The 27,543-nt window shown below is 39.1% G+C and overlaps 1 protein-coding gene across 1 annotated transcript in view; it reads left to right on the top strand.

Annotated features, from left to right (window-relative positions):
• PRDM6 (PR/SET domain 6) overlaps positions 1–23,749 on the top strand; it is a 112,762-nt gene extending 89,013 nt beyond the window's left edge. Inside the window, exons 6-8 of the mRNA XM_030926759.1 lie at positions 119–461; positions 9,602–9,778; positions 16,592–23,749. Coding sequence (XP_030782619.1) covers positions 119–461; positions 9,602–9,778; positions 16,592–16,706 — 635 coding nt within the window. The 3' untranslated portion in view covers positions 16,707–23,749. The remainder of the gene's footprint in view (positions 1–118; positions 462–9,601; positions 9,779–16,591) is intronic.
• The last annotated feature ends 3,794 nt before the right edge of the window (positions 23,750–27,543 follow it).

Below are 27,543 nucleotides of genomic sequence, written 5' to 3'. Positions count from 1 at the left end.
GTCCAGAAACACAAATTCTTAAAATGTTGATTTATTTGATTTTTTTTAAAGTATGTGTTACTGTGGTTATTTTAAAGGCTAGTAAAACTGATCTTCTAAACTATTGCTTTTCTCCTAGTAAATGTCCCTTCAACGGTAATGGAGGCCATGTGCAGACAAGACGCCCTGCAGCCCTTCAACAAAGGCAGCAAACTCGCCCCTGCCAGCCAGCAGCGCTCCGTTGTTTTCCCCCAGACTCCGTGCAGCAGGAACTTCTCTCTTCTGGATAAATCTGGGCCCATTGAATCAGGATTTAATCAAATCAACGTGAAAAACCAGCGAGTCCTTGCGAGCCCAACTTCCACAAGCCAGCTCCACTCGGAGTTCAGTGACTGGCATCTTTGGAAATGTGGGCAGTGCTTTAAGACTTTCACCCAGCGGATCCTCTTACAGATGCACGTGTGCACACAGAACCCCGACAGGTAACCCTGACTCTCACTGCTGACAGTGTGTTTGCTTAGTGAGACCCACTGCTTGCCTGCCCGCCAACTTCTGAGCACCTCCACAGGGGAAGCCTTGTGATAAGTGGTGTCTGCATTCTGGAAGGTCAGAGAGAAATGTGAGACCACTGCTTGACTTTCTTGCATATAAGGGCTGCACAGAAAGGTTGGTGGCTGCAGAGAGGAATCTGCACTTGCTTTCCAAACAGTTCTGCCCAAGCCTGAAAGGGAGAGAAATAGAAGGAATGTTTATGAATATCATAGATGGAAAAATGAGGTCAGGATAATTAGAATCTTCTCTGTCTTCCAAAGATAATATAGTTGGCTGCTGTGCTGCTGTCATAGTCATTTCAGGGTTCACCTCCAGTGTGCCGTGGGTATGAACTTAATTAAGTACTAAGAGGTAATGAATTGGAATTTTTTGCTTAGTGCTATTTTTCTTCAGAGCATGCAAACCCATAAATCCTGCAAAGCTGTCAAAAGGAAATACCTACTCTGCTAGTGATGTGGAGGAAAACAGATGCCACTTATTCAATAAACTAATATCCACACAGAAGAAAAATGTTGACTAGATACCTCAGAGTCAAAGTTGGTTTGAAAGTTTGTCAATAAAGAATTTTATGGCCATGAACTGAGGATGAAATTTAGCTGAACAAGTGAATTAAAATTTCAGGTACTCTGACGAGTGGCACAGTAGATATAATGGAACTATTATTTATGAATCAAAACCGGTTTATTTGACAGTTTTGATAGCTGGGAGCGCAAAAGACAAAAATCAAATTAATTCAATAAGAAAGGATTGCTTGTGTTTTTATCTCTCCTTCATGTGCTATGAAAACTTGATTAAAACCCAAGTGTCTAAGAATAGCATTCAAAATGCACTTTGAATATAAAAGCAGAAGATAATTTTTGAAGCTGGGGTAGGAGAGTTGGAAGCAGGGCTCTTGGGTTATTTTCTTAATTTTCCCACTAATTTAAGCAAGCCACTTGGCTTTCCTCGCCTAATAATGTACACCCAGCTCTTCCCTCCCAGCTCTGTAGGATACACAGTGTGCCTAGAAAACCCAAGCAGAGTCAGGGAGGATGGAGGTGTGGGGGAGACCGAGTGGATATTTTGTAAAATAATACTAATCAGTTACAGGATACATATGCACATTACACATGCATAGATTTGTATTTGTGCTGTTGGAAAAACCACTTGCTTAGCATCAACATTGCTGTAGCTAATTAATGTTGAAACACTAATTAGGGTTGTTAAGGCAGCTGTGTCTTCACAATCTTTATTTTCAATAGGCGAGCCCCCTGGTGAGAATATCAACAGACTTCTGCACATCTTAGTACTGTTGGTGTAGAGGTGATACAAAAGTTTGAAAATGTTTTCCTCATTTAGAAAGGATTTCTTTTTTTAAAATTTGCCTTCCTTGCAAGTATACGTAGAACCTCAAGATATGTCTCTTCTAAGTTTGCAAAGCATTTTAGTAGTCTTTAAAATACAGAAAATGCATTAAAATCTGATTATAAGCTTGCTTTTTAAATAGAGTGAATTCAGGTGGTTGGATCTATTATTTGCAAAGTTTCATTATAGTCATAATAACTAATTATGCCAGGTAAAATAAAATAATAGTTGAAAATTTCTGGATAGTAGAACTTTCAACGTTTAGCTTTGAGGATGAGATGAGATGAGTTTATGCTGAATGCCATATAAAGCAGTGAAACCATTTCATGGTAAGTAGATACTGAAACAGACTGTTTTGTCTGACCTCAGTTACACTTAGAAAATCATATGTGTGGGGCCAGGTGCGGTGGCTCATGCCTGTAATCCCAGCACTTTGGGAGGCTGAGGCAGGTGGATCATGAGGTCAGGAGATCCAGACCATCCTGGCTAACATGGTGAAACCCCGTCTCTACTAAAAACACAAAAAGTTAGCCAAGTGTGATGGCGGGCACCTGTAGTCCCAGCTACTCGGGACGCTGAGGCAGGAGAATGGCATGAATCCATGAGATGGAGCTTGCGGTGAGCCAAGATCGCGCCACTGCATGCCAACCTGGGCAACAGAGAGAGACTCCATCTCAAAAAAAAAAAAAAATATATATATATATATATATATATATATATATATATGTATGTATGTATGTATGTATGTATGTGTTTTGATGTCTGTCCTGTAAAATAATAGTCATAATTTGTAATATACTTATGTCTATTATCAGAAAAAGTACCTGAAAAACTAGAATGCTTACATATTCAAAATACATTTCAGTGGGAGATTGTTAGGTCTGTACTGATTCCAAGCTAATTTAGAGTTATTGGCAAAAATCTAGGCGGCATGAGACTCCTGTCTTATCATGGACTCTGATGGGCCTATTTGATTCAGATGTCCAAGTGTGGAATTGCCAGCCTCTCCAGATGAGGTGAAGTAACGGGCTTGTTATCTGGAAGGTGCCAGAGTAGGATTAAATTACTGAAGCAGTGGGTTCCTTCCCTGCACTTTGTTGGTAAAGACTTGAGAGGTGTTCACCATCATTCTTCAGTAAGTTAAAATAAAAAATTACTTCAAAAGATCAGTTCCTTTATAAGCAAAGTAAAAAAGTACAATGTTTCTTAGTAATGATGAGGAGATGCTTGAATTACATCATCACATCTGTGTTGATTGTTGAAGATAAGGGGAAATAGAGGGAGATACCCAGTCACTTGGACCCCCTAGTTTCATTCTAGATCCATAATTTGCTTTTAGTATAAAGGGCTGGAATGGCTCCTTTCTGTTCCAGAACCCAGGATGCTCTCTGTTTGTACCAGAAAGTTTGGAGGTAAAAGATACTCTCCATAATTTCTTAACCACATGGGTGAATTACTAAATGGAAAAATATACAGAACTATAATGGAACATCAAATTTGTTCCTGACAGTAGCTATGTTTGGAACCTGTTTATGGTTATTATCCACGTGGATTACAACTGCTGAATACAGGTTGAGTATCCCTTGTCCAAAATTCTTGGGACCAGAAGAGTTTTTTGATTTTGGGTTGTTTTGGATTTGGGATGTTTGCATTATATTCACTGGGTTAGCATGCCAAATCTGAAAATCTGAAATCTGAAATGCATCAGTGAGCATTTCCTTTGAGCATCATGTTGCTGTTCATAAAATTTTGGATTTTGGAGCATTTTGGATTTTCATATTTGGGATGCTCAACCCCATGCATATATTCTTTAGTGATTGATTCCATAGATCAGCTGGCCTTTAGTCTTTAGCCGTATATGCCCATTCAGCCATTTACAGTGAAAAGGCTGAATAGTTAGAAAGCATTTCCCTTGTTCAAAAAACTCAAAAGCTTTTATTTTGATAGGAAAATCTTGCTAGAACCAGGTACAAGAAAGGCAAGAAAGGGGGACATAGGAGACAAAATCAGAAGGTAAAACAAGTTAGAGTTTCAAACAAGTCCAAATTTGAAACAGGCCCTTGAATCTGAGGTCCAAATGATTTTTTTATTCAATGGACTGAATATTTGGCCATGAAACCCCAGATATTTGAACCTCCATCCAAACAGACTTTGTGTCTATATTCATGAGCTTTTTCATGTGAGGTACCATCAAAAGTCTATGCCTTGATAAAAAGGAAAGAAATCCGTAGATGCTCAGGGATCCCAGCCTCACTTTTTTTTTTTTTTTTAACCGCTGCATTATTCACATTTAACACATTAAAAAAAAAAAAAATCTGTCTGACCTGGCAAAGTAAAAATCAGCACTAAAGACAAAAAACACACCCATGAGGGTACAGGAGCCACGGAATTATTATTTCTTGATTTTGTTCTGTCAAACAAGCAAAACCGAAAATCTTCCTCCTTTTTGCCAGGCTACTGACTTTTTCTTTTCCTGAATAAATTCGAAGACAAGAAGCTGCTGGAATCTAAATCAACCAGAATTTTGTTCAGGGACTTGATAAACATTTGGGGTTTTGCATAAGCTTATTGCCTAGGCCAAAGTAGCTTTTCTTGCTTTTGCTTGTACCAGGAGTTAGAAATCCCTTTTCTCTTCTGTTTTTCTGCTGCAGAAACTCTCAACACTTCCATTGGGGCGGTACGGTGGTGGGGGGTATGCTCCAAAAAGGGGTAAGCAAAACCTTCAATCACAGTGGATTGTTTTCTTGACAAGTATGTTCTCTTTTATTTTCTGCAGAAAGTGTCTTTATAATGCTTATTTTTATTTTGCATCCCTTTTCTTTTCCTTTCTCCTTTTTGACTGTTTGTGCCACATGGGGCAAGACTGCCTTCAGCCTCCTGGGCACACCGTCACCTATTTACATTTGTGTTTTAAGTATTATTGTTTGTAAGAGATATGGTGGGACCAGGGGCTAAAATGACATTAGAAGGGGCTCTCTGATGGGGGGGCCTGGAGAAAATTCATCATCATAGTTTCTTAGAATGTATCAGTGTTCTTATGTCCCACTTCTTCCCTGTCCACCAAGTGTGAAGGTTATCTTCTTTCTAGCTTTGATGTTCTTCAGGCTCTTTGGTCTTGCCCTTCTGTCACTGTCCTGAAATATTTTTCTCCTTACGTAGAACTAACTTCTTTTCTCACTCCACACAGCCAGCAGTGACCTAAGTAATCTCCCTTTGAAGTCTTGGGAGATTTGCACTTGGGCTGGCTGATGTTGAGCAAGGAGAGAATGTGGCCCCAACTGAACAAGTTTTGTCCTGGAGGCCATGAAAGAAAAATCAAAGCAGGATTAATATTTTTAAGCCAAACCATACTTAATTTTGTTGAATGTTTCATCCTTTTCCCATGTATACACCAAACCAATTACAGATTAAAAGCAAATTAATTGCACATTTTACCGGAGTTTATCTTTGGCAAAGGAGCTGCCAGTGACCAGGAGTGCCAGGGGATGTACAGGATTGTCTCTCTGCCTTCTTTCTGCTTAAACATTTACCAGCATTGATATATACCAACTAAATCTACCCAGGTGTTTTCTGTTCTTCAGTTATTTCTTTCTTAAATAAGGAGCACTTTTCTGTTTTTTCATCAAGCTGGATATTTCTGTGTCAGAACTAGCCACACAAAGCTATTTACATTTAAATTAATCCAAATTAAGTAAAATAGTACTTCAGTTTCTCAGGCACACTAGCCACACATGAAGTGTGCAGCAGTTGCATGTGGCTCGTGGCTCCAGTATTGGGTAGCTCAGAAACAGAATCACTCCATCATTAGACAACGCTACTAAAGATCTCAAATGGTAAAAAAAAAAAAAAAAAAAAAAAAAAAAAAAAAAAAAAAAAAAAAGCCATAAATTACTTGTGATTGTGAGATACTATCCCTTTGTGAGGCATGCTCATTGCCTTTGCTTTGAGAAGAATGAAGTGCTGTATGTCTGTGATGATTTGGAGAGAATAAAGTGCTTTAAAAAGGAGATTTTGGGGCTGGGCGCAGTGGCTCGCACCTGTAATCCCAGCACTTTGGGAGGCCAAGTCAGGCAGATCACTTGAGCCCAGGAGTTTGAGACCAGCCTGGGCAACCTGGTGAAACCCTGTCTCTACAAAAAATATAAAAATTAGCTGGGCATGGTGGCACATGCCTGTAGTCTCAGCTACGCAGGAGGCTGAGAGGTGGAAGGATCACTTGAGCACGGCAGTTTGAGGCTGCAGTGAGCCTAGATTACGCCATTGTACTCCAGCCTGGGCAACAGAGTGAGACCCTGTCTCAAAAAATTAAAAAAAATAAAGAAGATTTCCATTTAGTTGTGCAATGTCATGAGAACCTGGAAAGAGTAAAGCTAAACCCAGCACTCATGAACGTCAGTCCTTATGAGTGTCTCCGAGTATGAAACATCAAGGGAGGCAGAACTTCAGAATTGATTATATCCAGAAGTTTAATAAGTCTTACCTTTTGACCAGACCTTGGAAAATTAATGGGAATGTTGATTTGTCAGAATAAAAAGCTGAGTAATGACAATTAATTGTGTGCCCCAAAGGCCCTTCGGCTGTATATTGAGAGATGTGGAGTTAGGGTGGGCTAATTGAAATGTGCAAACATAGTCTTAACTCATGTGACCAGTTGTCCCAAAAGAAGTTGTGATGCCTGGGTTGTGATGATAATGTTTCCTAAGTTCTGCTATTGGTCCTGAAGATTTAATTTTTGAATGTATTCCTGTGTCCCTGGATGAAACCCTAGGCACATAATCAATTTTAAAATTACTTTTTGATCATTTTCTTTTATTCATATTTTAAGGAAATATTGAAAATACAAGAAAAGAGAGTTTAGAGGAAACTTGTCTACTTACAGTGTAACTTCTGTACTTTCTAAGGGCTAAATTTCTATAAATTTTGAGGCTGAAAGAGACACTGTTATTATAGTGGCAGGTGAGGTACATCCTTCAGCTCTAAATTCTATACAGAATCGGTCTCTGCAAAGGTGAATGTGACCAGGTAGTCTAAAATCTTATTTTTCAATGTACTTAAGAATGAAGGAATATTGCTTGACTTTTAGAGATTAACTAAAACAAGGTTTGGTCCTATATTTTGGTACTTGATTTTCTTACTCTGAATTTTCAACTTTTTACCAATGCATTTAGATTTTCCATATTCCAATGAGCATGTACACACACACACAACCATAGAAAGCTCCATGTATAGGGAGCTGGCTTGTAGACGTGATGGAGAATAGAGATCATATTGGTGATGCTGTATCGTGGGAGGCAGTGTATTGTACAGATTTCCTGGGTGATGCACATTTGTCAATTACCTGAAAGCAAGAACAAGCATGGTGAGATGCAAGAAATCATCATCTTCAGTCCATTCCCCTTAACAGGTAGATGAGAAAACAGGTCAGGGAAGTTGAGTGGCTTGTCCAAATGCCACAGCTGATCAGAGTCAGGGGCCCTCTCTCTCCCGTTCTAACCCCTTCCATTCAGTCAAACTGAGTTCTGCAAAGTTTTAACAACTGCCATAGGTCACTGCATCCCTAGCATATGCCTCTCAAGCCGGTGCCAGGCAAAGGTGATGTTTTAGAATCCGATTTGCCTTCCGTTGGTGTTGCTTTGATATAAGAATTCAACATAAGCCTCTCTGTGGTCGTTTCTGCTCTCCTGTGTGTAAATCTTTACCACCATGAACTATTAACATAAAAAGGATGGATTGACTTCTGACTGTGAGAAATAAATCACCCCAACTTTTGACAGCAGAGTTAGAAAAAAAAGAAAAGATTAATTGGTTTTATTTAGTGGCTTATTGTTTATTGCAGTAGCTATTAAAAATAGATAACCAGAGGCTAATAAATGTTAATAGTCCCTTCACTATTAGAAAAATCAATTGTCAGTGGATATAGCATATATTAATATATTATTTTGTTTATCATCTTCAATAACACTTAAGAAAATTCAACCCTGAGAGAACTGTTTTTTCAGGAACGCTTTAAGGTTAATATTTACCACAAAGAAGAGATTTGGCAGGAGGACATTTTCATCTATGTATAATTTTAATGGCTTTCAAAGGATTATTTTATAATTATAAAATGCATGTGTAATTTGGCAAGATTGATAAACTCCTTAACAAAGGCTTTTTATATATTTCTTTGAAACTTATTTGAGAGCAGTTAGATAGATTTCTAAATGTATGTAATTAAAATTGTATAGTATTGAGTTATTGACCAATCCTGGGCTATTAATCAAGCTAAAAAATTCTACAATCAGGGCTCAGTGTGCTGAAGCCTGGTAAAATAATAGTATTTGTGTTCAGTGAGGCAAGTAGCCACAATTAAGCAGTTCACTTGACAAATGAGAGGGTACACTTTATTTTGCACTTAATTGAATTGTTGTACATGCTCGGTCATCATTGTCTCCTAGCCCTTCATTTTGGTTTCTGGTCATTGGAGCTTATGCATTTGTTAAAGGTTGAGCAATTAAGTCTGCGTTCACCATTGGTTTCTAGATGCAGCCAGAAATGTCTGGCTCACAAGCCAGGGCTTAGTGAATGCTGTTCATATCCCTCACGACAGATTATTAATTATCTGAACAAAAATGTTGATAAACAAGTGAGAACCCTGTCAAGGAATGATATGAAATAGCTTCAAATAGGGAAGACTCCCCGGGTTTTATATCACTCACCAGATTCTGCTTAAGTAAGCAGAAGAACTTCGGTAGAGAAGACAGAATTTTAATCTATTCTATGAAAACCAAAAATTGATTTACTTCTCGTGAACTGGGAAGAATGTGCTCTGATAATCTTGCTAATTATCAGGTATTTGTCACCACTTCCTTCCATTTGCTTTTGAATCAGAGTCATCCTTCTGCAAGAGTAGGACATCCCATCATTTCTGTGCTGCTATAAATCATGCCTTGCTGCCGGATTCAAATGGGGAGGTGATGTTCAAGAGAAAGATCTGGTGGATAAGTATTTGGAGGAGGAAAAAATAGGTAGAAGTCAGGATATCTTTGACAAAGAGACACATCTGGGTGTACATCTGTGTTCATCTGTGCAATACCAATGATTATGCTGTAAGTCCACCACAGTTTAATATCTATTAAAACACGCATGTAACTTGCTGACTTGCCTGCATGTTTACCTGGTACTTAGAATAAGGTCCAAACATCCTAGCAAATGGCCTTAGTATCAAGAGCTTGTGTCCTGGGAGAACAGTTTATCCTCAGTTTTCTGAACTGACAGAGATAATAGCAACTGCTTTCTCTGTCCCAGGGGATTATTGTGAAGATTAAATTGGATAACTGATTTTAAAGCACTTTGAAAAGAGAAAAGTGCCATGGAAGCATAAGAGAAAATTCTATATTTTCTTTTGTAACAGTCTGCTTAATGAAGTCTGTACTTTCACTGCTTACAAAACTACCCTAACATTCGCCTGGAGGAAGATAAAAATAAGAACTTAGGGGTTTCCAAAGTGGTATAATTAGTACTGGAAAGGGATATTCATTTGGGAATTGATGTGTCTCAGCAGCTCTGTAAATTTTGTTCCTGTGGCAACAAGTAAAGTAGTGGGAATCCAGTGGCCAAAACTCTATGCCCTGTCTTAGAAACTGAAAAGATGTCACCAAAAAGTTTTGGTCCCTTGTCATAGGATTCTGACTTCCACTGACCAATGCAGAAAATAATGACCAGGCAGTCTGTTTATTTGTTTCAGACCCTACCAATGCGGCCACTGCTCCCAGTCCTTTTCCCAACCTTCAGAACTGAGGAACCACGTGGTCACTCACTCTAGTGACCGGCCTTTTAAGTGCGGCTACTGTGGTCGTGCCTTTGCCGGGGCCACCACCCTCAACAACCACATCCGAACCCACACTGGAGAAAAGCCCTTCAAGTAAGTAGCGGCTAACCCTCCACCCTCTCTTTCTCTTAGCCTTTCCCAAGAGCCAGCAGATGCATCAGCACAGTGCTGCCCAGCTTAGCCAGCTGGCAAAGGCTGCTTGGAAGGCCAGTGTCCAGGCTGCAAACGAATCTGCTTGTTTAGTGGCTGACATTTGAAAAATGAAGTCAGGAAACCTACGCACTGGTCCTGGCTCAAGTTTCCAACCTTGGTCATGAGACGGATCTTCTGGGTCTGTTTTCTCCTCATTAAAATAAGGAGGTAGGAGTAAATAATTTTAATATATTTTTTTCAGTTCCTGATGATCTGTGCTTCTGGAATTTTATCTAGGAGCCACACAGAGCTCCTGTGACCATCAGCAAGCCTTATGATCATCAGAAAGGTGACCACAAATTTAGAACATCAGAATAATCTCCTCTTGGAGAACTTGAACCCTTCAGGATTCTGATGAAATATATCCTCCTCTTCCCTATGTGTTAGAGTTTGAACCTATTATAGCAGCCAACTTGTGACTTTTCAGTGAATACTTCGGACTTTAGAATTACCATGTTGGTGAAAAAAGAAAAACAAAACCAAATCCAGAGTACATTGACTTATTGAGGATTCAGGGAATTTGGAAAGAGATGGAGTTGAATTCTAAGGGTTTTGGCAAGGTAATGGCATCTGAGCAAGAGAGTGTGTTTCTACACATGGCACACTCATCCGAATGGTGGACATCTGAATCATGCAAGATGGTCTGTTCATTCACTTGTTCACTCATTCATTCGTTTACTCATTCAGTTATATATGTGTTCATTCATTCAGCAAGTATTTACTAAGTATGTACTTTTGTGCTAGGCACCCTGCTAGGTACAGGAGATACAAAGGTGAATGAGATTTAGCCGTTCCTCCTTTTCTCCATCTTTGAAAACTTCATAGTCTAAGGGGAAGCCCAATTAGTAAATGTATTATAGGGTGAAAAGTACAACAGTACAAAAGTAGGACATGTATGTATGATGTTTCACAGTAGCACAGAAATGGAGTCATCAATGCTGTCTGGTGGAGATGATGTTTCAGATGTGTTTTGAAGGATGAGTAGGAGCTTTCTAGACATACGGGGCATGGGGGAAGGTATTTCTGGCAGTCCAAACAGCAGGTGGAAAGGCCTGAGAGTGTGATCCAGCATACATGGTTGATTGGTGTTCTCAGAGCAGTTTTTATGGTCTGTGTAATGAACTCTTTTCAGTTCAACCCTCTTACAGCTCTCTTCACTCATTTGCTATACTGGCTTTTTCTGTTTGAGAAGCAGAATTAAAAGAGCATAGAGTTACCCCCTTATGTACCTTCTGTGGGACAAGATCAAGCAAGAGAGGAAATGATTCAGGCAGTAGGAGACTAATCCCCTTGCTCAGCCTCAGCCAAGAAGTCTTCGTGGAGCCTCATTACCCAGGATTTTCCATCCAGACCTGCTGTCGTGGCACACTTTGTGCTCAGCCTAAGGCCAGGCTCGGCTCGGGAAACAGAGTCCTGTGGTCTGGGTCCTGCCTTCCTCTCTGTCTGCCAGTGAAGGGAGAAGCTCATAAAAGATGGTGATTGTCCCTCTTCTCCTCAATAATTAGTTACTTTATTCAGCATTCTTAACTATTCTCCAACATAGTTTAATTTATGGTATTAATAATGAAAATAGTGATAATTTTTGTTGCAGTACATAGGTGCAGCTTGTTCACTGCATAAGAGCATCTGGCTAAGGGGGCAGGATGGGGCCTAAAATCCAGTCTGCACTATGCCAACCATGTTGTGCCCCCTGAGGCTGCAATAGCCCAAAGAGGGCATCTTTTTCTAATTCACCCTAAGGAGCTGCATGGGCTACCACCGTCCTAGGCGTTCCCTATCACCAGTGCTTGTATACTACTTAGTGGACTTTGTCATTGCTCTCAGGCCTGAGCCCCATAGGGTTCCTAGATTCTGGCTTCACCACTGCTCTGGAGGAGGGTGTTGACAATGAGTGGCATGTTGCCTGTGCCTTTGAGCAAGAGAGGTTTTCGAAAGCAGAGATACAGGAGGGTTCAGGATCCTTCTGGCCCCTTATATTAGAAAGGGCAGCCAGACAAATACAGTGCCAGGAATCAGATTGATTCTTATCTTGTTGCTGTGTAAATAGATTTTAGTAATTAATTGAAGAGGTTTCAGGGTCAAAATGGGAAATAGATTTCTATTAATGTTAAGGTGTTACTTATGTGTAACCTTGTTGACTCCACTCAGTTTTTTCCCCTTAACATCTGTTTTTGTCATGTTTCCAATAGAATTACCATTTTAACTTAATTTTAATTCATCAGATTAATATTTGAAGGGCTTTGATGATTGTAGTTTTCCTTTTCCAAAAGTATTTTTTGTAATCATACCTACTTTCATCTGGAAAAAAAAGGAAACAACCAAGGCTGTTGGCTTAAATTCTGTGTATATGTTTTAGTTCTTTCTGTTCCTACTCTTATCTAGACAGCCACATGCTGTAGTTTTTTTTTTTTTTTTTAATTTATCAAATAGATATTCCCAGGGGAGAGCTGAGTGCATGCTTATTTTGAAAGTGCAAGATTTAAACATCTTCTAGGAAATGGAAAGTTAAATCCTTTAGTGTATACAACCAGGTCTTTCAGAATTGATCTATCCCAAGGGAATTTTGGGAATCTTCCAACCATAGCTCATGGATATTCATCCCATGGACATTTGTAAATATTATGAAGATATCCTTTTACAAGCTTATAAAACAAACATTTTAAGAAATCTTTTTTTTTGCAAATTAGTCAATAAAATGGGTTTCTTTACAACAGTTAATTTTACTACTTCAACTAATGGGTATTGGCTTAAACAATGTTACAAAGAAGGAGAAGAATCTTGTAAAGGCACACAGCCCTCAATTGTATGTCTTGGGGAGCTTCCAAATAGATGCCCCAGATGGCTCAGTCCCCAAATTGTCCCACCCACTCAGGGCTCAGGAGCCTTTACAGAATTCTCAGGGTTGAGCTGAGATTGAGCCTGCCATGTCAGAGAAAGCCCTTTCCAACTTCTAAAATCTTCTGCTGAGAAGTGGTTTTTGAAGGCATATCAAGATTACTGCCATCCAAAAAAGGCTGCAGAAGATTTGGCATGAAGAGGTCAGAGTTTCATTCCAGGCTTTGCCTCATATCTGATTGGCTGAAATTCCACTGAAAGATTCCATCTCCCAGGTTCTAGGTAGGTGATGGGCCTGTCAGCAGCTACCCTAGGCTGTAGACTTAGGATTTGTAAGATAAAGGAGCATGTACGAAAAATAAAAATCAGAAGATCACATTGAAGGTCTTGGCTTTCAATCTGCTCTGTGATACTGGAAGTCGTGGAAAACAAGGAGCAAAACCAAGTTCTCATTCAGCAGCAATGGCCAAGCATTTTATTGCAGGCAGGCAGGAAGGAAGGAAATAAGGAAGTTAGTTGGCAGTCTAAAAATTATTCTTCGCAGCAAGGACTCTGTCCTCCTTCCTACTCAACAGAGTGTCTTGACATTTCAGTGGGCTGCTCGCTCTGCCGGAGAGGATCTGTGTGAGCTGCCTGAAGCTTGGCTTTCTGAACCTGAGAAACTGAGAACAGGCCAGAATTCTCCTTAGGAGGGGTCCTTCATTATTGTTAGAAGCAGGGAGAATCATTCATCGCTATGTTCTTGCGTCAAGAAAATGGAGTTTGGCTCAGTATGAAAAAAATCAAAGGAAATTCCAAAGGACATCTAATATTTGAACAAGATCTAGGCAAAATTAAAGCAAATCCAAGAAGCAAATCAGTAAATATGCATTGAACATGTCATACATGCAAAGCCCTGTGCAGTTTGGTTCAATTCAAAAAGTATATTGTGGCATATCATAGAGGCACAGAAAGCTTGTTGCAGATTTTCTGTGGTAACAGAACTTTACATCGCTTTGTTAAGCTCCTTGTACGTATAATCCAGTCAACCATCATAGCAAGCAAAGAATGATCTCAAACTTTAGAGGTAATCAAGTCTAATTAAAATGCTCACAATGTTGTAATAGAAAGAAACTCCTCACAATGAGGAATTTCTTTTTGCTGAAGTACTTGGTAGATTTTCCACTTCATTGTTCCTGAGTTACTCCCGTCAAGGCTGTGGCATCAGCACCTATGCTAAGGCAAGGCACAACGAAGGCCCTGAGTGCAAGGGCGCTTCTCCCTCCTGACGCATTACCTGCATCTTTTCTTCCTTCTCATTCTGTTACACTGCACGAAGTCCAGGCTTAGAGATGCCCCAGCCAGTCAGTCATCAGGGATTGTAATTCAGGGTTAGTTTAGATGCCAACCGGGTGAAGTCTGGCTCTGACTTCTGTTGAGTCAGTTCTGTTGAGATGAGTTTCATTAAACTATGAAAATATTTTGTAGAAGAGATTGCTCTAAAATGTAAGATAATGAACATAAAACTGAAGTCCTTCTCTTATTTTAAAAAAGTATTTTTATGGCTAGCTCTGACTTCCTCAAATATATAAATTGTATTCTTGTCATTCCCAAACAACATAGATATTATTTCTAGTAGCCTTCTTTCCTCAAGAAGGAGAAATCCCCGAGAAAAGGATCTAAATTAAGGTAATTTATACACATCTGCTTGTATTTTTACTCACACTTGGTGTGCAGCTGGCTCTAGAAATGATTTTTCTGGAATACTTTTCTTATGTACCCTATATATTAGGCAAAGTTTCTGACTATTACAACAAATTGTTCCGTTTGTAAATATCCGCAGTGCATTTAGGCAAACACTTGAGAAAAATGTATTTTTCTCTTTAACATCCAATCTGGATGTTAAAATATTATTACATCATATATAGACATATAGTATGTCTAAAATAAAATATAGACATACACTTCTGCCTTATATGAAGCACTAAACTGCCAACTCATGTATTCCTCATATTCTAATACACAGGATTAGAAATGCAAAACCATGACCCAGGTACATTTTCATTCCTCATAATTGTTCAAGCTATTCTACTCTCTTTGAAATTGATTCTAGAGCTTCAAGATAAAAAAAAGGAATATAATAATTTGAAAGTTTGTCAAGCAGTGAAAGGTAGTATATTTTGACACACTAATCCAGTAACTAATCAGTTTTCTAATAAACAATCAGCAGTTCGCTAACGTGTCATCAGCGCTCCAGGAGCTCTGGAGAGGGGATGAGCTGCCCACGGACGTTAATGAATACACCAAAAATCATTAGGTGATCAATACTTCTGAGTTATTTTCATTGAGCTGATAGGTCTGATACATTAAAGCTGACATTATACATTTGTCAAGATCACAGTGCAGTTTTTAACAGTGGAAAAGGCTGCTAAAAATATTCCCCGAAAGACAATCAAAGAAACACAACTTCTTCCCCCCCTGACACACTCCGCTGGTGCAGGAGCCCTGAAAAATCCAAATGCGAAGTCAAGCTCCTGCCTCCCCATGTTCAAAAACATGCAAGAATTCCCAGAGTGGATGGATGTGTCCTATTTTATAGGTACTTATTTCCATGACAGGGCTCTTAATATAATTTACTAAAGAGGAGAAAGAGAGGAATGCCTAACAGATAACAGGGCTTGTGGCTTTCTTGTCTGTGATAAGGCATGGGGACTATGTCATGGTGGCTTTCGCTGCAGCTTTCATAGTGCAGGGGCTCACAAACTGGGGGTTGCATTATTTAAAAGTGGGACAATTGTCTGTAGCTCTTCTTGAATATCTTTTTCTTCAGAGGTTTGAGGAAAGGGCATTGAGGTGGCTGAGGTGGCCTCTGAGCTGTATTAGATGCTGGGTCCGTGCTCTAGGCAGCCCAGGTAAGTAAGGTGGTGATGGAGAAGTCACTATCGGTGCCCAGCCAGCTGCCACAGTTCATCTGTGGGTGTGTGTATTTACACACGCAATCACAGACAATCAGCCAGGGACAACACGCACAGAAAAACGACAGGCTCCCACTAAATTTTGAGTGTGTGTTCTGCTTTTTGTAGATTGAGTAGCCACCAAGCTCATACGTGAAGGTTGTTTGGAAGATATGGACATGGGAGATAGGGAGGAACTCAAGGTCTCCAGATTACAGTCTTTTATTGTTGTTGTTTCTCCTTTAAGTTAAAAAGAAGAGATAAATCTTGCAGTGTGATGTTTTCTCCTCATCAGACATACTGCCCTTAATTCTAGCCCATATGTACATCCTTTCCACTGTGCCACTGCAAATTCTAGTTTTATAAATTGTTTTAACCCTAAGTTTGGTTGGGCCATAACACTGTAACCAGCTTTTGCAAAAAAGCAGTGACCATGCCGACTGCCCCTCATAGTCACTGCAATCTAACGCATTGCTTCCTCTAGTTTCCAAATTCTAAGATGTGCTCTCTTTGGCTGCTGTTCTGAAGGGAGTAGAATTCCCTATTGTAAATTAGCAGTAGGTGAAATTCTATTTGTCATCAATTTCTCTTTGGGGTTACAGAGCAGAAAACTGCAGACAAGCTGCTTCTTTGATGGCTCACTCCTAAAAATCTCTTTTTGTTCTTTATCTATTTGAACTGACAGTGATCAGAGCTGCAGCAGGACAGGGCTCTCTGGAGAAATCACCTTCCCCTGCCTATTGACAGAGCCCTCTGTTCTGCACCAGACGGGCTTTGTCCCATCACAGGCGTCCAGGCCTTGGAAGGAGCCACCAATTAAACCTCTTGAGCCGGTAAAATCTGAAGCCACTTTGGAGTGTCTGTTCTGATTAGGCAGGATGAGAGGAAGCCCATCACCATGCAGGCCCCGCTCCCTGGTCTCAATTTTCTCTCTTGCCTCCACCAGGTGCGAGAGGTGTGAGAGGAGCTTCACGCAGGCCACCCAGCTGAGCCGACACCAACGGATGCCCAATGAGTGCAAGCCAATAACCGAGAGCCCAGAATCAATCGAAGTGGATTAACTGATTGACTGGTTGGAATTAAACTGCAAGGAAAGTCATGATTAAATGTCACGGACACTTAAGCAAAACCAAAGATTTCCTCTGAGCAACTTTCAATCAGTCCCAGAAAACCAAAAGCAGTAATAAAATAAGTAAGATGTTAAGAGATATTGATCCTGGCATGGAAGTCAGACCAGGAAAGAGATTATTTATTTATGACTAGGGATGAGACTTATTTCAGTGGACAACTAACCTGGGATGGTTAACATTTCCAGTCCCACCATGTATTTTGCTTTGTTTCTAAAAAGCTTTTTAAAAACTGTTATTTAATACCAAAGGGAGGAATTGTATGGGTTCTTCTGCCCACCATTGTGACTAAGAATGCACAGGGACTTGGTTCTCATTGCACCTTTTCTTAGTAGCATGTTTCATGAGGACCCACTGTACAGCCCTTCATTCTGCTGTGTCGGTTGGCCTGGCCTGACGCTGGCTGCCCCAGCAGGGACCACGGAAGCAAAGTGAGAGCCTTCGCTGAGTCAATGCTACCTTCAGCCCCAGACGCATCCTATTTCCGTGTCTTCCATGCTCACTTCTCATGCACTTTTTACACGGTTTCTTCCAAACCGCCTGGTCTTGATGCAGGAGTCTCGAAAAGGAAGAAAATGGTTTCAGTTTCAAAATTCAAAGGAAAAAGTTGAGGACTTATTTTGTCCTGTCAAGATTGCAAGAACGTGTAAAGTGTACGGAGCTTCATAATACGTTATATTGTTCTGAAGCAGCTCGTTGAGAAACGTTTGTTTTCAATAACATTTTAGCCTAAAAAAAAGAAAATGAAAATAAAGTTATTTGGGCTAAGGCTGGAGACAAGGTGTTAGGCTTCATGTAATTTTTTTTAGTTGTTTCTTGAGAATGTTGAACATGTGAACAAAAATAGTGCCAAACTCCATCATCAAGGCCCTTTTAGCAGTTTTATCCTTCTTCCTCATACAGATGAACCCCAGGAGCCCCCTTTCCTCTCTCCTGAGTGTGGGAAGAGCATGTCTGCAAATGCAAGTGAAAATAGCCCAGACAAGGAGACTTTGAGAGGAGGAAACATGGAGAAGGTTGTGGTTAGAACAGATAGCCCAGGAGCAGATAATTTTATCAATAGAATTACTTTTTCTTTTCTCAAGATTGATTAATTGGAAGAGAAGGAATTCTCTACACTTCACTATTCTTTGAGTGAATTTCAACTAACCTATCGGTGGTTCAACAGTGGTGTTCAATGAAATTGGGTCACATTTATTGAAATGATCTAGTGTTGGGAAGAACTGATAGCTCCCAGCAGCATCTCAGAGACTGTCTACCTCGATGGCCAGTTTAGATAACAATTGTTCAATTTTATCTAGCGTGTTTAATAATAATTTCTGTTTGTAAATTTCATCATGACCTGATATCAGGACATAGTCTTTTAAGGAATTCCTTGTCTTTGAGCTTTCCCATTGTCTTCCCTCAATAAAAATGAGACACATAACTGAACTCACTACTAAAAGGCAAGGATACTGCATGGTTTAGTTTAATCTATGATTATGTATCTGGCTCTCAGAAAATCTCTCTTCCCTTTTAATTTTGCTTCTCTATTCCTTAGTACTCCAGCTACCACATTTTAAATGGAATTCAACAGGGTCTAATTAATAAGTGTTTGTAGTTATTATTTATGTATGTATATATACATATATACACATAATAATAATCTCTAGAGCCCTGAGTCATAAAGAGAAATATGGCTAATTCTGACCTCTGTTGCCCAATCTCAAGCTGTTCACCGAGAATTTTCCTCCAGTTCTTATTGTCTTCTGGTCGTGAAAGTAGTTATGCTGCTGTATAACAGTAGCTGATTGAAACTATTCTCTCTGGTAGTTAGGAATGTGTTCTGATTTTACAGTTCCCTACCCTAAGTGATGGAGACGTTTGCAGACAATATGTGTCATTGGGAAGGGTGAATGACATGTAGCCATATTAACCTGAAACCTGCAAGAAAAGGACAGATCAGCTTCACAGATGTGTAAGCTGTTCCATTTGTTAAGGTTGAAAGATTTACTCAAACTCTTTGAAAACAGTAGGAGATACCTGTATGTTTCTAATTTTTTTTTTTCTCATGTGAAAAATCAGCTCAGCCATTTGCCACGTTTCACAGTGGAACACCATGTATCCACTCAGTTCTCATGAGCTTCAGAATGTGGGAGAATGAAAAGGCTTCCCTCCTCCCTTGGTATCTGGCATGGGAAGGTTTTCCATAACAATGATCTCTCTGCCACCCTGATGGTTTTGCTAGCTGATCCCAAACTTCCACTGAATGTGGCAGTTACCTCTACTCCAAAACACTCTTCTAGTGTTCTGCTCCATTTAAATCTATTTTTATCCTCTATTATTAAGAGAAATTGTTGGCATACATATTCCACCAAATTTGGTCAGAAATATTTTCTGCTTAACAAATAGAAAATTGGATACTCTAATTTTCCAGGCATGTGGGCACATTCACAATTTTTACATTGCTGTCCCATTGCCAGCTTCTAGCAGACCAGCCTAAGCTGTCTGTCCACAAAGACAGGCTTACACCTGGACATTGACTTGGAACCCTGAAGCAGGTACTGAGATCATTTGGGTCCAAAATGATTTTAGTCAAAGTGTATGCTGGGGAGGAGGTTTCTCTTTGAAACTTTCTAACAATTGCTTTAGCCTTTTCTATTTAAAGTGGACACACAATCCCCTGGGATACAGCAAATGGGTGGTAGAAATTGCAGTCATAAAGATTTGCCACTTTTCCTTATTAGTAACTTCCTAATTAGTAGTGCTATAAAGAGAGTAAACACTCTGAATCACTGGGGAAAGAATATTTAAGATGAGAAAGGTAGTCTCTCAGAGCCAATCAGGGTTTGGCTCTTGAAGCAATCCTTCTTTACTCTTTTCTGTCAATGGGGACCGAATAATAATAATAATTTTTTCAGAATAAGACTTTTCATCCTAGCATATGCTCATTTATTTAGCAAAGAGTCTAAGACAAAAGGTAATGCCAGGTAAAAGTCAGGGTGCATTTTTACCTGGCAGGTAAAATGGAGCTGCAGATGTTTGCATTTCTAGAAAAATCTCAATATCCCAAGGCAAAGTTATATTTTCCCCAGGGTGCATAAATTTTTCATAAATAAGCTTTTCATTTTTGTTTTGTTTTTATCTTTAAAATGAATTTTTTGGAGGAGATATACTTCTAAAAAGTTACTGTGTGTCTAATTAAAGCTATAAAACTTAATCTTGTATAATTTATATAATTTGATTCAGTTGGTACACTTTTTATTGTGTTCATTTAAATGTAGCCTTCTTGGGAAACTATGTATAACAGAAAAAGATCATGACATCATTGTGTCCTCACAGGGCTCATAATTGAATTGTACCTTGTAAAAACTTCATTCTGGTCCAGGTATGGAAAGATTTATACACACATTTAGCAATTCATCAATTTTTAAATCAAATGTTCATTGTTTCATTCATTTATTCAACAAGTATTTATTGAACTCTTATTTTATATAAAGACCCCATTTTATGTGTTCATAAGCAGCATTATTTAAGTGACTATTCATGATAAAATAATATTCTCCTTCTAAGTGGCTGCTGGTAACATGGGTATTTTAGTCCTTTAGACCACTGTCTCTGTGAGGTTAAAGATTTTGTTCCAACTGGGAAAATCTGAAAGAGGTAAATTCATCCGGGGACAAGAAAATAGCATATTGCAAAACAAGTTAAGATGCACAACTTGGTTGTCTTTCCGTAACTCACTGGGCTATTGGTTGTTAGCAGAAGTATCAAGAGACCAAGATTAGGGCCTGGGTCTTGGGTTTTTATGAACCCCTTTCAATGATAAGGCAACAAGTGGGGTACAGGGCTGGAGTTGCTCAGGGAAGGAGATCTGCGACCCTGAATGGGTCAGAGGTGCCTCATTAGTGATAAGCGTTGGCAGTGTAATCCCTTTCCCCAGTGTGCAGAAGTAACATTATTTGTTTTGCACTAATTTAAAATATAAAATGCAAGTATCTGTTGAGTTGTTTAAAATGGGAAACATGGCACATCTCACAAAGAGGGCATTTCCAAAACAGAAGGGTTAATGGGTCACTCTGAGTGTACCCAGCAGCCTGTGTTTAGGAGCAAATTCATTGCTCTCATATTAAGACTATGCATGCATACAGAAACCAGGCCAGGAATAAGAAATAAAGTAAATAATCACATTTCCTGAAATGTTTATCTTTTTCTTCCTTGACATGAATTTAATTTTTATTTCCCAGAGCCTTTACCAAATCCTGACATCAGATTTTAAAAGATACTGAGATATATGCTTCTTTAAATGATAACTGTAAGTTACAGAAATGTCGTTCGCTTGTCATGATCCTTTTAAGGTGAAGAGCTTTGGAAAATTTTATGTGGTGACTAGATACCTGGGTGATTATCAACCCAAAGTTTAAGGTTCTCCCCTCACTAGCATTTATCTGAACTACCACCAAACAGCAACGCAGGGTCCTAGGAAGGCACCTATTTCAGCCCTCTCCAAGATTACATTCTGCAAACCCAAAGAGCAGCTGTCAGGTACAACTGGCCAGACGGAGCCAAACTGAAAAGAATATTGCTTTATCTGTGGAAGCCTTGCCACAGAGGTTTAACCTGTAGTCCCTGGCTGTGTTTGACATTTAAAGTATTTATTTAGTTTCTTCCTTTAAATAATAAATGCCAGATGTTTCATCCGATCAATATGTAAAACGATAACAAAAAATATGTCAGAAAACAGGGCATAGTCATGAAACATTTGAGTTGTCTTTCCTATAGACTGAATATGCTAACACTGCACTTAGAAAGAATCTATGGAGGAAATTTTAATGGAAAAATAAGGACATTCTGAGCTTGTTCCCACAGATGTTGATGGGAATGATGATAATGATTATAACTCATATTGTGCAATTACTGTCATGCCTTGTTCTAATGCTTAATGTGGATTATCTCTTTTAATCCTTAGTAACTCTATAACAAAGATACTATCATTATCCCCTTCTCATCTATGCTTAACAGTTTTAGCTTTGTAGCTTCTTTAGTTTTTTTCTCCTTCAAAGCCATAAACAGGCAATTGTTAAAAGGGGAAAATACTTCTCTATATAAAGCTTTTTTTTTTTTTGAGAACAAGAGCTTTTAGAAGTTAAGAAACACAAGTATAATTTATTTATAAAATGTGTATGTGGAAACAATGCTAAAATGCTATTAAAACATGCATCGTTATAGTTGCTGATTTTGTCATGCCCAAATCTCGTTGCTGGACAGAATTTCAAATATTCTATTGCTGGCAGACATTGTTTTTGTTTTTCTAAGCAGGAAACTAAAATTCCACATTGAAATAAAAAAAAAAAACCTCTCAAGTGTGATATACATTAGGACAAATGGCAACAGGCAGGAAGGGCAGGTTGTGTTGGAGACTGGCCAGAAGAGAATAAGGCTTGAACACTATCGACAAGTAAAAACACATCCTCAACGAGGCTAAGTGAAATCTCGTTTTCTTTCTTTGTTCTGACTGAATGCTAAGTGAGTTACTTTTCAGGCATCAATGGAGTGGTTATGCAGTTGTGTGCATTAAGAATATGGGCTTATGTGGTTAGCCTGTTGTTTTAAAGCAGTGAAGAAGAAAGACTGGTGTCATTATAGATTTGGTTTGTCAAAGGCACAAATAATGTAGTTACATGCATGAAGTACTCAAGGAACCAGTTCAAGTTCTGGGGCACAATCTAGATGAAACTGTGAGGTTTGTTCAAAAAGTAAGTGAACAAAATCTCATCTTGAACTGGCTTTATTACAAGGCAACTGTTTACTATGATATATTGAAACCACAATGTATACTACTTTCCTCCAGATTCTGATTCTAATGGGCACATTTGTTTGTTGAAATGATAAATATATTTCCCTCGTCAAACATGGTGGGCTCCTGGTTGATATTCCTGTTTCCTGCCTTGAAAAACATCCTTCTTGGTGCCTTTCTCCCACTTTGGCACATCAATCCCAACTGAAAACAGCCTGGATATAAACTTTAACAAGTTGGAGATCTATTTCTACAGCACAACTCTTTCATGTTTAAGAACAATTGTGCTGTATCAGGTGATTGCCACATGTTGGGGAAAGCAGCCATCTTAGAGCAAAAGTCTGCCAGCCCACAGTCCCTGTTGATCCACATGTGGGCATTGTCTAATGCTAACAGAATCAAGCCTTGTAGACTCACTTTCTCTGAATAATTTAGTACACTTCTCTAGTTTCTCCCAACCTGGAGAAAATGTAATAGCAAAAGCCAGAGGCACAATTATTCTCCTTAGCAGTTCTAAGTACTTCATGAAAAAGCCTTCCCCCAGTTCAAATGCAAAGGCCAAGGTGATGACTAACGTATTAAGGAAAACTTTGGCTCAGATCAGCAAAATTATTTTGTCAACTTAATGTCCCAAGTTAATTATTTTTATATATCAAGAGAAAGGCATCCAGTTCTGTAGGAGGCTAATAGAAGTTTGATATTTAGATGCTTTTAGGACATTGTATAAAGTTCTTTAATGTAGTTGTTTTAAGTTTAGGACTGTAAATGTTCCCTGCTGAAATAGAAATATGTCTGTCTCCAACTTTCCACCAAATAAAATGGTTAGAGTGAATGTCCAATTTCACATCCGCCTTTTGGAGTTTGGAAAGTTTAAACAAATCAGTTAAGAGAATGAGAAGAAGTTCACTGCGGGTGATGAGGAGGGTGTAGTTCGCTGTAAGGGCCACCAATATGACAAGAATGATTATCCTGCAGTAAGAATGGGTAAAACTTAATAAAGTTTTCTAACTTTATTAAACTCACATTATTTAATAAAAAAAAACTGCAAAGGACCAATGAGATCATGCATGCTGCTGTATTCTTGTGATAGAATCTACCAGGATTAAGTTGTATAAATGAAAAAAACAGGCACACATTTAGAGATCATTGACCAAGAAATGTAAATATGTTTGACTAATAAAACATTTTTATGATGACACGATCTTCCCTTGGGTTCTGTCTTTTCCAGTCCCACAGTCATTTTTCAAGCGCTATCTGTTTGATTCTAGTGTGCAGCTTAGGTAGTAGGCAGTCAACAAACTCTTGATGGGGAAGCATAAGCTAGAAAATACACCTAGGAAGCAGGAAGGTTGTTAAAATTCAGCCCTGAGGTTTATTCTGATGCATTTGAGATTACTCTTTTCCTCATTCATGTGCTCACATGCTCATTCGCCCAACGAAGATGGGTGCACAGCTTCTTAAGGAAACTATGCACAGATACCCAGCCACAAATCTATGGCAGGCTGGACTTGATATTTGACCTCTAACCCCATAAGCCTTGGAGCAGAGCAGAAAGCACTTGCCCTGAGAGTGGCTTAGGGCTGCCACTTCTGACTCTTCTGAATGTATGTGATTAGGGGGCTCCCAGAAAGAAAGCCAAAGTCAGCTGTTTGTCTCTTGTTCTGTTGGAAAATAAAATTCCACTTAGAAAAAATATGTGAGCTTCTAGGAATAGCAAGAAGGACACTGATGCTGGAGTGGATTGAAAGAGGTGGAGATTGCAGGAGGTAAAGTCAAAGAGACAAAGTGTGCTGGACCATACAGAGCCTTGAAGACCATTGTGAGAACTTGGCATTTCCTCTGAGTGAGTGGAAAAATCTCATTTTGAGCAGAGGCAGGATGTTATCTGACCTAAAGTGATCATTTTTGCTGCTCTGTTGAAAATAGATTGTGGGAGAACACAGACTGAAGACAGGAGATGGTTAAGAGGAGATTTTAACGCAGCTGAGAGATGATGGTACCTTCCTCTAGGGTGTTAATGGTGAAGGTGACAAGAAGTAGTTAAATTCTGGACGTAATTTGAAGATTGAACAGTATTTGCTGATGGGTGGGATGTTGGATATTAGATAAAGAGAGAAATCAAGGATCACTCTAAGACTTTTGGTCTAAGCAACTGAAAAGGTGGAGTTTTTAGATTTGGGGGTTTACACTCCATTTTGGGTTACTTGTCCGTTTCCATAAGTACCAAAACTATTCCAGTATAATAAACGTGCAAATGATAGTGCATACCAGGCAGCTATCTTACAAAACGGTTGACTGTCCCACAGTAGCTTAGCACCCGGCCCCACCTGAAACAAAAAGTTGAATTTCATCTTGCTTCTGCTGTAGCACAGGGTTATTCTATTGCCCGAGAATGACATACCTATGTTTCTTGAGAAACAGCACTGCATCAGAAGTGAAGATATACTTTTGAAATAGTAGCACTCCCCATCCACGGGGCACCTGAGCCTCATTCTGGATATTTTTTAAGGAAAGGGTACTCTGGGAATATACATGGACTCTTTTCTCTGTCTAGCTTATTTCTTTGCTTAGGCTGTAGGCTCAGTGTGGAAGTTAGTGCCAACCACAGGGGTGGTTGATGGTTTTCAGCCTCTTGGGTGGGACGATTCTGAGCACCTTTAATAAGACATTTTGTCTATAGACAACTAATGTTTGTCATTCATCCATCCATTCATACATCCTCTTGACAAAGAGTTTTAAAAATCTATGTGCTAAGGTGCTTATATACAAAAATGAATAGGACTTGGTGGGTTAAAAATCTGGATGAAAGAGAAAGACAGGTAATCAAGTAAAATATAGAGGTTGTAGGTAGCTATACAGGAACCACTGGGGACAGAATTGAGCGAGTAGTCAGTTCTTCCTGGAGGGAGGAGGTCTGGTAAATCCAAGGAGTTGCTTTCTGAGATGTGAGCTGAAATGAACAGAGACGAGTGTTTGAATCCCCTACTAAACAGTGACCATAAGATACTGTTCACATGGGCTCATTTGGAAGATCTGCCAACTATGTTGATAGCTATCCAGTGTGCCCTTTTCTGGGACATTTGTCTGACATGTGAATCAAAGGTTTTTCTGTTATTTTATATATAGAGTTGTTGTTATTCCTATGTGAATGATACTGTTGCACATGGAAACTAAATAATTTTCCAAAGGTCAACAGCAAACATCGTTCATGGCATTGAGCCAACCTGTGGATATTCTTACCTTTTTGAGGTAATGGACTTCTTCAGGAATGTGATTTTAAAATAGACTGCTCCACAGAAAAGTTTCAGAAACATGCCAAACTTTATATTGAATTTCAAGGAGGGGAGGCTGCACTCCAAGATCCCTAAATATATGATCTTGCATTTGGAATGGTGCTTTTCAATAGTCAATTATAGCTTCAAAAGACTGAGCAGAGATGAAAATAAAAGACCCCTAGTAGATAGTAAAAACAGATGTATTTCTTGATGACTCTAAATAACAAGGAAGAACAGATTGTTGATTGGCTCACTCTCAAAGCACGGGAGGCAAGGGACTAGAAAGCAGAAGCTTCTCTCCCTGTTTATGATTTAGTATGAGGCCCATAGACACCCAGAAAGAAAACCAGCCTGATCAACCTATTAGTGAGATCACTTTGTTATCATTTACAAGGGTAGCTCATGGCCAGGCAGAGATTTTCCCCGCTTGTTATCATCTGAGATTATTCCCTTTTCCTATCCTCAAGTTAAAAACAAACCTGCATATATAGAAATTATGCATGACATGTACCCAATTGTAAGGAGATACTAATTATTTGGAATCCCAGTCATAACCAAAATTAGTTATTTGACAAATATCAGGTAAAACAGAACATTTAATCCCAAACTTCTCATATAATAAAGAGTAATCTTACAGGGTCTTTCTTTTTTCTTTCAGTTTTCCCTACTCTCAGGTAGCATGCACGCACGCACACACACACACACACACACACACACACACACACACACACACACAAGAAATATTAATAATAATTTATTTTATTTTTAACATCCATAATAAGAGAATTTCAAGCTTCCATTATTTATATTCTCTTCTGAGTTTTTACCATCTTCTTTGCCATTTGCAGTGGGTTGAATGGTGCCCTATGCCCACAAGATAAGCTATGTCCACTCAGAACTGTGAATTTGACCTTATTTTGAAAAAGGGTTTTTGTAGATGTAATTAAGTTAAGGATTTTGAACTCATCTTGGATTATCCAAGTGGGTCCTAAATCCGATGACAGTGGGTCTTTAGAAGACACAGAAGAAAGGAAGGCATACTGAGGGGAAGTCCACAGTTGGAGGCAGAGATTGGAGTTATTCATCCACAAGCCAAGAAATGTCTGGAACCACTAGAAACAGAAAGGGAAGAAAAGATTATTCCCTAGAGCCTTTGGAGGGAGGATTGCCTTGCTGACACCTTGATTTCAGATCCCTGAAGCCTCCAGAACTGTGAGATAATAAATTTCTGTTGTTTCAGTTATTTGTTATGACAGCCACAGAAAACGAATACACCATTTAATAGTTCATAACCCAACATCTTGCAAACAAGAAATGGGTAATAGTTAAATTTTGATCAAATTCACTTTTAGGAAATTCTCTTCATCAGGATAATTTCATTTCCTCCTACTCTCATTGGTCAATAAGGCTTGCCATGTTGCTTTTGCAACACAGAATGATGACATTCTCTAATGACAACTGTTCTTAAATATGACTGCAAGTACTTGGATTTTATAGAATCTGTGTACCACTGACCTCAGGGCAAAGCTCTTTTTGCAAGCTTATTTTCATTCACTCAATAATTCTTTTTTTTTTTTTTCAACAGAGTCTTGCTCTGTTGCACAGGCAGGAGTGCAGTGGCAGATCTCGGCTCATTGTAACCTCCATCTCCCAGGCTCAAGTGATTTTCCTGCCTCAGCCTCCGAAGTACCTGGGATTACAGGCACAGTCCACAATGTCC

The sequence above is a fragment of the Rhinopithecus roxellana genome, chromosome 3, assembly GCF_007565055.1.
Source record: "Rhinopithecus roxellana isolate Shanxi Qingling chromosome 3, ASM756505v1, whole genome shotgun sequence".
NCBI classification, from domain to species: domain Eukaryota; kingdom Metazoa; phylum Chordata; class Mammalia; order Primates; family Cercopithecidae; genus Rhinopithecus; species Rhinopithecus roxellana.
The sequence above is the reverse complement of the archived record's forward strand: the minus strand, read 5'-3'. Positions and strand labels throughout refer to the sequence as shown.